The 12,024-nt window shown below is 42.6% G+C and overlaps 1 protein-coding gene across 1 annotated transcript; it reads right to left on the reverse strand.

Annotated features, from left to right (window-relative positions):
• Positions 1–114: 114 nt before the first annotated feature.
• Positions 115–11,352, reverse strand: LOC146447469 (zinc metalloproteinase-disintegrin-like brevilysin H2a; the record flags this gene model as incomplete). Its single annotated transcript, XM_085102780.1, has 8 exons — positions 11,249–11,352; positions 7,613–7,679; positions 6,887–6,969; positions 2,192–2,355; positions 1,609–2,130; positions 1,421–1,526; positions 1,242–1,346; positions 115–292 (listed from the first exon to the last, which is right to left on the reverse strand). Coding segments are annotated over exons 1-8 (1,329 nt in total), but the record flags the coding sequence as incomplete, so codon positions are not given.
• Positions 11,353–12,024: the final 672 nt, after the last annotated feature.

Below are 12,024 nucleotides of genomic sequence, written 5' to 3' on the forward strand. Positions count from 1 at the left end.
ATATAGCCCGGAAGGTGTGTAGTGGCTTCGGCCAGATCACTAAATGACCGAGGCGTAGCCGAGGTCATTTAGTCCTCTGTCTTCAGCCACTACACACCTACATATCTAACTCACTCCATTTCCAGAGCAGATTTGTCCATTGGGAGCAGTAGTGCACTGTGCAGTGGTGATCCCAGTAACAGAGACACATCGCTGAGACTGACAGATCAGACCATTACCACATCGAGTTCCATCCTCCACAAGTCCTGGACTCTCTATGTCTGAGTTGAGAGTGGGCTGAGTTGTGAAGGATCTGAACAATAAGAAAATGATCTGAATGCAGTGAAGAGAGTGTAGAGCTATACAGTGACACATATGCATGCGAAATTTAGCTTTTATCACTGTAGAGTGTGCAATTTAACAGACATCAAAAATAATTATATTCACAAACTGTCTGGCTTTATTAGGTACATGTACACAAATCAATAATTAGGTAAGACAAGTGTCCTGTGCAATTAAGCACCAGATTCTGCCTCTGCCCTGACCCACTCATTCCAATATCGTGGTCCGTCCCTTTGGATTCTAACTGTTAATAGGTCTTAGCTTTGTTCGACGGACGCCCAACTGATTGCTTCTGCATCTACTCTTGGTATGCATAAGGTATAAAGTTCCGCTTAGTAGCAGCCTTCGCGGACAAACTCACAAGTTTTCCGTGCTTCACTTAGACTGTTAATCGAACATGTGACTAGCTGTCCAATTAAATATTTTCATAAAAGGAAATTACAGATGAAATGGACTGTTCAGGCAATATAACATGTATATAGAGGGACTAAAATAATTCAATTAAGGTGTCCGCTAAATTAGGGTGCCCCTTAAATTACGCACTCTATGGTAATAGCTCTGCTTTGGTTGTCGGTTAGAGGACAATGAAGAGAGGTGTACAAGCAGCAGAGCAAACTAAATTTGATACACAAAGGCTGCTTATACGCTTGATGATGTAACAGTCACTATCATATACCACTTCATGTCATAAATACCGTATAACCGGAAATATTGGCGGGGATTTAAATTTGGCGGCTTGGCGGTCTAGTTGGCGACCGCCAGATTAAAACCAGTCAACATTTCACATATACGTGTGGCGATCCCTTACCGAACCGCCAAATATAAAATTCGCCAATATTTTTACAATGGCCATTTAGGGCCAAACCGCCAAATTTAATTACCGCCAGTATTTCTGGCTATACGGTAGGTAATGTACCTACCTGCACTCGTCACTACCAATGGTGTATATACCATTGGAGATCCCTGGGAAACTATCAAGCATGAACTCTCCAGACATACACTGCAGCTGTCCACACTGAGCATCCCTGAGCACGTGAAAAAAGCACATGGTATGAACACAGCAAGCTGACGCTATAACTATCATAACTTGTAAACATACTCGGGCGAGCAAGCCCTGAATGCGGTAGAAGAGTGTCCACAATTACCAAATGTGTTTCCCACAACGTTAAGTCTGGAGTAGCATCTGTCAACACCCTTGTCAGAACCTAGTTAGAACATGAATACAACCGTAACAATACTATTCCACACTGAAAACTGTAGTTGAAAACGCGATGGCTATGGACGTACCATATGCCACCTGACATTGAGCATCGTGAGTAGGACACACTCCACCATAACAATAACCGGTGCCATTGTTACACGAAATTCCATTCCGTTGGTGGTCGTCAGACGGGCATTCTCCAGAGTCTCCTGGGCAGTATTCAGCGACATCACAGTCTCCCACTGACGCCCTACACTGAGTCCCATATGATACAAACTGACAAGTGCTAGAACAGCAGGCACCAGCACTGCACTGAGCACCACTGGCTAGTTGACAGGTGGCGGCATTACAGCAAGGATCTGTGCACTCTTGAGCACTTCCACAGTCGCACACCTCACTCCCCTCTCTGATTCCATTGCCACAGACTGGGTCACTCACGGACATGGAAGGCTGATTGGAGAGACAGCGATCTGAGTTGAACATGGTGAACCCAGCGCTGAGGTCGGAGATGCTACAGCTGCTCCATGTGGTGGGAGGAGGAAACCCAGATACAGCTGCCATGATGCAACGTTGGTCACCATCAGTGCAGGTGCACTGCCTCTCAGGATCTGATCATGGGCAGGGCAAAGTCAGAATTGTGTAACCATAATCAAACACTCGTCAACTTACCGTCATGCTTCATGTTGAGGATGTGTCCAAGTTCATGAGCTGCAATGCTGGCAGTCAGAGAGGGGCTGTGTCCTCCATCCTGAGTCACTCCAACCGAATGAGTCTCTGAGCACATTTTACTGATAAAGGCAACTCCCAGTGTGTTACCATCAAGGTCAACGCCACTGAGCAGGGATGAGATCGAAAGGTATGGCATAGAATTATAGTAATTATGTACAGTGACAGGATGTACTCACGTAAACAGCATGGCACTGTCATGTGGTGTAGTAATCCTAGGCCTGTACAGTCGAAACCTGTTCAACAGGGTGCTTGAATCAGAGGTGACTTCTATCTGATCACCATTGGTCCATGTGATGGACTCGATAAGTACAATCCTGATCATCAACTCCCTATAGAGCTGTCAAGTGTCAACAGCAGGTTGTCAGTTCACTGCATGTACATTGTACCATCCACTACTACATCTGGCTAAGACTTACACTGTCCACTTCATTGGCAATGGCAAGAGCTCTCATGACAGTCATCGACAGGTTGCGATCATTGGCAGCATACTACACGCATTTACATATATTTATATTTCACAACAGAACAAGCTTGAGCTATATAATAAGTTTGCTATATACCATACCAGAGGAGGTCGGACAGCATCACATACGACTGCAAAATTGCAACGTCAGCAAGTCATGCAATACATTTCAACTAAGTCATTGGTAGGACTGACTCGTAAACCAAGATAAACCACATGATCTTTTTTTCTTCTTATTATTATTCAATCGATTGAGTATTCGTGCCCTGTCCCGCTGTGCCTTGCAGTCCGCCACAGACAGTGACACAGAATCCTTGCCCCAAACACAGCATCTAAACAGGTTTACGCTTCCTGACTCATGATCACCATGGCAACTCTCAGTTGATTGCATCTCTGAACTACAGGACTTGCAAGCTGTCACGCAATGTCTAACCTCCTCTGACACAATACATACATTACGTAACTTTGGTAGTTTTGGCACCAACTATATACTACATGTACCAAGAATGAATATTAATTTGGGTGTATTCATTCACTGGACTGGATCACTGGACTGGACAACTGGACTGACATACGCATGCATAGTGGTGCTATGGAAGCACATGGTCTTGTCCAATATCGATACCATGCCAGTAACCGATCTGCTACACCTTAGTTATGAATACTATAGCTACATGTGTAGTTTATCTATGAGTCGTCAACAGTGGCAATGGACCGGGTGCTTGAACGCGGTGTCATTTTCTACAACAAGACTCGAGCTACCAGTCTATCATTCGTCACAGAGCTGGAGTAGACCTACGCCGCTATGCGTCCATGAATATGGGTTTTTATAGGCTAGCTACTTCTTTTATTTTTGAGCGATCGATGTCGGCCGCCAATTTGAGGTAAGCAAAGCTTTTAAGCTTATTTGTACACGTAGCGTATTAAGCGTCTAACAGTACTTAAGTTAGATATGAGCTTCTGAAGGCCTGCTACACTTATTTGTATGTGCTAAAAACCACTGTTGCTTTATAGTTGGTGACAACCCTATACAAAGGTTTTTATACTGTATTCGTGGCTGTACACACTATAATACAGTAAGTCAGCCGCTTAAGTATGCACTTCTTCACATGACACAAGCGGTACTACGCTTGCGTGTATCAGTCCTGTAGTCCAGCCCAGTAATCCAGTCCAGCGAATGGATACACCCTATTAATATTGTGTATTTGTATACAGGTATAGTGGAATATAGGGTACTGCTTTACACGCCTACTCCTGTACGAACAGTGTAGTCTCGCATGCCAGACTCTCCTCACTATACTAACGAACAGTGGTGGTCCATGCTGGGCAGACGCTGATACCTATTTTAATTTCTCTTAATACTTTCTTGCTATACAGTACTCACTTGTCTTTCATCATTTACTGCAACCCACTCTACAATGCGCTGGGTAGTGCTCTGTCGACGGAGCTGTGCATGGGGAACAAGAACTACATGTACCTTCTAAATGTGCGATTGAATAGAAGAATCAACAACAGCAATTTTTAACTATCACTATAAGAGTAAGGATGTCGGCAAACATATATATAGGGTTAGCAATCAACAGTTAGCACCATCCGTACTGGATACGGAGGCAATGATATATGAAAATTCACTAGGTCCATATCTACAGTTAATACCACAATTCACGTGAAACCATGTAGATCGAACCACCTAAATGCATAGCATTGCAGTTGAGAGCTAGGGTTGGTAGCTCTTTCATCCCGTGATAGCTTTCCCCCAACTCATCTAAACATTTATAGTAGAGAAAAAGACAACAAAACAAGCAAGATAAACTGCTTCAAGCTTAATGATTGCACTAAAAACAGTGTGCCAACTATTCTTTCCTAGTGCCAACTAATTTACAAAAAGTAGATCATTTTTCCAAACAACTAGGGACAAAGACTAAGAAAAAATGATGTCCTTTAGAGCTCTTGTTGACAGCTCACGCAAAAGAGTGATTTCTTGAGTCCTTGGTCAATAGGCACCTGTAAAAATATGTTGTTTTTTCCTTGCCCGGGTTGATAGGTAGCAAAACATGTCATCTCTTGAGTCCTTAGTTTCAAATTACTTTTCCAAATACGTGATTTCTTGAGTCCCAGCTCGGACTAGGGACTCAAATTTGAGACCTTAGTTCAAAAAAAGTTTGATTTCTTGAATCCCGGGTCGAACAAGGGACTCAAATTTGAGACCTTGGTTCGAAAAAAGTTTGATTTCTTGAATCCCGGGTCGAACAAGGGACTCAAATTTGAGACCTTGGTTCAAAAAAAGTTTGATTTCTTGAATCCCGGGTCGAACAAGGGACTCAAAATTGAGACCTTGGTTCAAAAAAAGTTTGATTTCTTGAATCCCGGGTCGAACAAGAGACTCAAATTTAAGACCTTGGTTCAAAAAAGTTTGATTTCTTGAATCCCGGGTCGAACAAGGGACTCAAATTTGAGACCTTGGTTCAAAAAAAGTTTGATTTCTTGAATCCCGGGTCGAACTAGGGACTCAAATTTGAGACCTTGGTTCAAAAAAGTTTGATTTCTTGAATCCCGGGTCGAACAAGGGACTCAAATTTGAGACCTTGGTTCAAAAAAAGTTTGATTTCTTGAATCCCGGGTCGAACTAGGGACTCAAATTTGAGACCTTGGTTCAAAAAAGTTTGATTTCTTGAATCCCGGGTCGAACAAGGGACTCAAATTTGAGACCTGAGTTCAGAAATAGTTTGGTTTCTTGAGTCCTGGGTAAACTTAGTTCCGTCAAAATTTGCTATTTTGTGAGTGCAAGATTTACTACCATGGAAAAAACTTGAATCATTGAGTCCCTGGAAAAGTCAGAGCTCAAAATAATTGATGATCCTTGAGTACCCAAGTTAGCACTTGTAAAAAAATTTGATTTCTTGAAAATTGTTGCGTAAAATATGCCTGTTTCTTGATAAAATTTCTCAAGAATTGGACCTTTTTGACCCCAAAAAATAATTGGCACTGGGAAGGTTTAGTTGGCACGGTGTTTAAAGTGCTAAACACTCTGCACGGAATCAGCCCGAATGAATTTTGTGTGATAGTTAACCATTTCAAAAGTACGTGCAGATTCAGTTGTACTACCCACTTACTATCTGCGTTCAATCTTACACTGCTATTGCATATGCATGCAGTAGGATACAGCATGCGAGAACCTTTTACACATCCGACGACCATTTCATACTCTAACCACTCGTAGGTAAAGGTCATGCATCACACAATCTGGATAAGTGTCGAAGCATATGAAGGAGTAGTATATGGAGTGGCTACAACTGGCGTTTACAGTACGGGAACCTTTTACACGTCCGATGACCATTTCCTACTCTAACAACTCGTAGGTAAAGGTCTTCACACAATCTGTACTAACGTGGAAGCATATGCATGAGGAGTGGCTACACTAGAGTTTAACGTACAGGAACTGTAAATGGCCACGACTGTTGAGGCGGTGCTAAAACAAAAATCAAGCTACAACTTGAGAAAGAAACCAAATCCGTCAGTTGAGTACACTCAGTAGGCTGGTGCTAGAGTGGCAACATACTGACACACAAACTAACAAGACTACTGTAACCCTCGTGTGCATGCACTAGAACATTAATAATTTACAAGTGAGGTGCAAGTTATTTAAGCAATACACATCGTCACAATAGACTTACTCGATTATGACTATGAGACAATCTCAAATATGGCCTACTGCTTCTCAGTACATGACTGTGATTGGAACCTGAAAACATGACCAAAACTACATGTCCACTGAGATGACATATGTAACGGACATTATGTTCAGGACAGTTAATGAGAACATAGGAAGTGTGGAATAACGTGGTATTATTATGGTGGGTAGAGCACTTCATACCACAATTTCCTTGTTTTTGCTTATACTCAGAATCAGGGTAGAAGGCATGAAGTCCCTCTAGCTGTGTGGAGAAGGAAATTCATTGTGATAAATAATCTGGTCATGATAATTGTTTGTTCCTTTTGCATGAAACACGTAGCCAATCGGTTAACTGACTTACAGAAACATCTTTGCTGAGCGGTTCCAAGTGAAATAAGTTCTTCTCATTGCTCTGATCTCCAAAAGAGCCCCTGCACATTATCATACCAAGAGTATATTCCAAATGCTGACAGTTTTAGCGGTATATACGAGGGCTCACTGTAGTCCATGGCAAGTGCTCATAGCCACTCTCCAGTCTGGATGATCCTCCACCAAGCCTTGGTAGAAACAGTTCACATGTCCCTGCAAGAACAAGCAACACATGCAGGTGTTTCAGGACCCTGTACAATGTCACATGATATGAAAATCCCTTTAAATCCTCTAGCTCTGCTGGTGTAGTTCATGTACAAGAACATGTACAAATGCGTGAGAACTCCCGGTTACAGTTGATCACGACTACGTTAATGTTGCTAAACACATCTTAATTAATTTCAGCAAATTTAGCGACAGGAAACAAAATTGCTTAGTCAGCATACTGAAATTTTTTCTACAGTCTACCAACCTTTTCCCCCAATGACCTTTACCTAATTATTGAGTAGGAAAAGGTCATCTAAGCAAATTTGTTGAATTAAGGTGTAGCTAAATTATCTCCTTTGAAAAGTGCAGCTAACTTTAATGACACTAATGTAATGTTTAATACATAGAGCAACTTATACTGTTGTGGTCATTTCACTTGCTTAATATATACCTAATCAAAGTAGCTTGTAATTTGGCTACCTAACCAAAGTAGCTTGTAATTAATTTTGGCTATGACATATTGACGACATCATGCACATGACTTAATTAGTGCACCATGCTTTCCCATCTCTCAGTGTGCAACTGACATTGAAGATGAGACCTGAGAATCGGAATGGACCTGTGGACGAGGCTGCTATTCGCAACACACCTTAGTCACAAGTTCACGTCCTTCTTCATCGAATGAACGAGATCTGAAATTTGATGACACGAGCTGCCTGTGTAGATAAAGTGACACGCAAACAGTGTTAACCCCCTACATCCAAAACATGACTACTCATGACTAGTGTAATATCACTTGTCGGTATCTACAATAATAATACCGTATAGCTGGAATTTTTGAGGGTAATAATTTTCGCTGTTTTCGAGGATCCGGGGGAAACCATGAAAATTTTTACCTCGAAAATTACTTACCGTGCATATACCGGCAGTATCCTGGCTATTATATACATGTTAGCTCGAGCACTAGGCTGGCCTGGCTGGCTATATTATGGTAAAATCGGGGGTGTGGCTTTGTCTCAAGGGTCTATCCTCAAAATGTAAAAAACTTCAAATCCTCAATCCGAGAAAATTGCTACCCTCGAAAATTCCGGCTATATGGTATTACTATTCCGGAAAAAAGCCTTTGCTGTACAACCCGTACAACCCGCACATTTTAATCCACATTATAGACACATACTGTAGGTATCGGCATACCGGTATTACAAAAAGACTGAATGTTAGTACGGGAGAACTTTTGGTCAGCTATTTGGTCTACAGAACTAGAGGCCAGAGGGCATTACCACGTGGTTGTAAAGCCTGGGATTTACATGTACAGTCAACTCTCTCTTAACTGACACACCGAAAAGCGGACTCGCACGTTATAGCGGATACAGCTCTACGCACCGATTGAATTTCCTATATTACTGTACAAAAAAACCTCCCAACTAACGGACTCTCTAGTTTCCGGACAGCAGACTCTTCGGATTGAACGCTGTAATACAATACAATGGTAAATCGCTTCCTGGTTAACGGACGGTGGGCGTGCCAGTCTACTCAACACATATGCAATGAATGCATGGCGTTCATAGTCACTACAGTAAATACAGCCAATACGAGTGGTTAGTCTACAGACAACCACCAGCCAAATCAACACGGAAGCTATTGAAGCTCTGGAAGACATGCAAGCACTCTTGGAACATGTGAGGCTATGTTGAGCAAGCAACTTCACACGTTTCATAATGACAATTGTTCAAGTTATTTTCATATCAAACATGTTAACATCATGTGAGTCATTAATATTCTCATACTGAAGTCATTTAAACGAAAGCACCAAGGTGCAGAACGCTCGGTGTATTCAGCGCCTTTTATGCTGACGACTGATTTCCTACTCTTAACGCGTATAAGCAAGTATGATAAGCACTTTAATTAATGCTGACGACCGTTTACCAACTCTCAACGCTCACTGGTAATGGTCGTCAATTAAAGTCCACGTTGCAAAATGGCCGCCTTCGCCGTGCGAGAGCGAAGAACAAGCTATATACTGTATAACTCTTGAAAGAAAGCATTTTAGCGAAATCTGCAAGTTCAAAACCTTCCGAGTTCAGCGAAGACCTGTCTGGTAAGTTCAATTTGTCATGCAAATGTCGTACGATGGCGCTAGATTGGTAACAGACAGACACACACACACACAGAGTGATTACAGTAACCCTCGCACATGCACCGAGTGATAATAAACATCATAAAGCATGAATTCCACAAAGCTCCCAATAAAGGACACTCTAAATAAAGGACGTAGGCTAGCGCTGTCGTACCAAAGTGTCCATTATTCAGAGAGCTGACTGTATACTAATGCCATGACATCCATAATAGTAAGAGAACTCTAATTAGTTTCATGAGATGTGGTCAGCCGATGGGCAGGCTACAAGTGCCTCACATGCACTCCATGGCCATCTGCCATGGTATGCCAGACAATAACACTGTGCAAGCAACGAGGGGGGGAGGGGGGAGCCTAGTCTCGCCAGCCAGCCCTTCCTCCCCGTGTGAAGGGCTGGCTGACAAGACTATGGGGAGCCCCTGGAGGATACATGTTGACATTAACACTGGACTCATGCAATGCCGTTGACGAGACCACAGCTTTTATTCTATAGAGGGCACTCACTTGTTCAACTCCAGAACCAAGGAATAGTTATGTCTTAGGGTTGGAACGCTAACATACAAAAGTTTAGGATGTGCCTGAGGGAAAAAATCACACAATAATTATTTTAACATACGATCGCAATAAATACTACCAAAAGTTAATAATAAATAAGAAGAGAGTAACAAACGTACATATACTATGCATTGAATGAATACGGAGGGTCACGCGCTTGGAATGTAATCAATGACATCCGAACGCATGTATAAAATGCGAAATACAACCCAGATCGCTATTAATTTTCTATGCCAGTCAGCTTAGAGAGTGCAATGGCGGTTATGGCCGACGCTCACACTGAGCGCCTCAGCTCGCAACCTCTGGCAAAAGTCAGTAACTAATAAGTGAATACGATTTCTCATGCCTTCACATGGATGATTCTGTGGACGTGTTTCTAGATCTAGTGGCTTGAACACTTCACTGTTTTTACTTTGTAAGATCTTTGGAGGATACAGGATTTCATGAGGGGGAGTTCCATTAAAGTTATCGCGTGCGAAATTTTATGCCACGCCCACTATGTCTTTGGCCCCGCTCATAATTAGTGTGATCGCGCCTATCACCTCGAAGTTTCTTATCTTCTGACATCGATTTAAGCTTAGCAAAGTACACTGAAGTAAGTCTTACCTTGCGTATAGCTGTACAGAAAGCCAAGTTTTCTAGCTAGCTAAAGGAGAGCAGCCAAAAAGGGGGGTTCCATGCAACGCAGTCAGTCATTGCAACTTAGTATGTACCTGGTCAAAAGGGGGGTTCCATGGCACCCCAAGACCCCCCCCCCACCCTGGATCTGCCACTGGGGATAAACTTTATGGTTTTGGTATACGTACAAAGTGTGCCTGGGTTCGAGGCTAAAGCAAGCTGGCCTGATGGCACCAGATAGATACAATTCATATTATGGAGCTACCTGATTGGTCAGAATGATACTAGCTACTACGATAAAGAAAGTAACTACTTAAACTCCGATGTACCCAACGGTAAGAAACTAGACTCTCCCTAACTCCTATAGCCCATAAGACATCGCATGCATCCATTTCACAACATGCCACAGCCGGGACTCTAGACACTCCGTAAAAATACAATCATAGTATAAAAAAATCTTTACCTTATTGCTCTCTTGAAAGATGATTTTTGGAAATATTGCTTCATAATGTACAATAGTTTCTACAGCAGGATTTTGGCAAATTATTGGACAAAATTTAAAAATATTTTAATAGTCTATCATCAGAATTATCTGTCGAAGTGTACGAACTTTTTTACCTTTTGGTGCCTTGATGCTTCGAAACGGCCTCTTGTGTTTGTTCAGGAGTGCATGCGAACAGACCACGAGCAAAGTTAGCAAACACAGTCCGAGAAACAACGGTGGTCTTGTCATGATTATCAATATCAGACTCGTACGAGAGCTACAGTTGGTCTAAGTGGTCTTGAGCAACTGAATTAATTTTGGTATAGGTCGTTATCAACACCCGGCGCGCATGCGCCGGAGGGTTACGGTAGTCGTTTTGTCTGTCTGTTACACTGCACGCATGCGCGAGGATTACTGTAATCATCTTGTCTGTGTGTGTGTGTGTTACCAATCTAGCGCCATCGTACGACGTTTGCGCTACAAATTGAACTTACCAGGCAGGTCTTCGCTGAACTCGGAAGGTTTTCAACTTGCAGATTTCGCTGAAACGCTTTCTTTGCCGAGATATAGCTCGCTCTCGCTCGGCGATGACGGCCATTTTGAAACATTGAGAATTTGCAACGTGATGTCATTTGACGACCACTACCAAAGCGAGCGGTTACATGTACAGCAGGTAAAGGGTCAGTCTTTTGCTGATCGTCTTGGTCTTCTTCGCTTCTTGACAAACTCTCGATGTACAAAAGATACAGCGATGACTTCCTTTCAACTAGAGTAGCATATAGATCCAGCTATAGTTCTCATAACTCGACTTACTCGTCACTAGTAGCGTTGACTAGGCCTAGTCCCCAGGCTTCTCCCAAATTTTCAATGTCAAACGCTGAAAAATGCAACATTAGAAACTGGGAGTGGCCTGGAGACGAGGCTAAGTCAGCCCTAACACTGGCGAGACTACCTGTTGACAAGCGCGGGACAGCCCACTGCTAGTCACCGAGGGTTATGCACTGCAGGTGCTTCATTACACTAAGTATGCAGTATGTGCATGTGCATTGGTGTTGCTAGCTATTATTATACAGTATAGCTAGTTTATTATTTTTGCGTGTAGCTATTGTCGGTCAAATTATTAACGCTCGGCGCATGCGCGAGGGTTACTGTAATCATCCTGTGTGTCTGTTACCGCCCTAGCGCTCACATACGACGTGTGTGCGACAAAATTGGCTTACCAATGTACTCTTCGCTGCACGCAAAAGGTTTAAAATTGAGCGTTTTCGCT

The sequence above is a fragment of the Pavona decussata genome, unplaced genomic scaffold (assembly GCF_977016875.1).
Source record: "Pavona decussata unplaced genomic scaffold, jaPavDecu1.1 SCAFFOLD_2199, whole genome shotgun sequence".
In the NCBI taxonomy this organism is placed as follows: domain Eukaryota; kingdom Metazoa; phylum Cnidaria; class Anthozoa; order Scleractinia; family Agariciidae; genus Pavona; species Pavona decussata.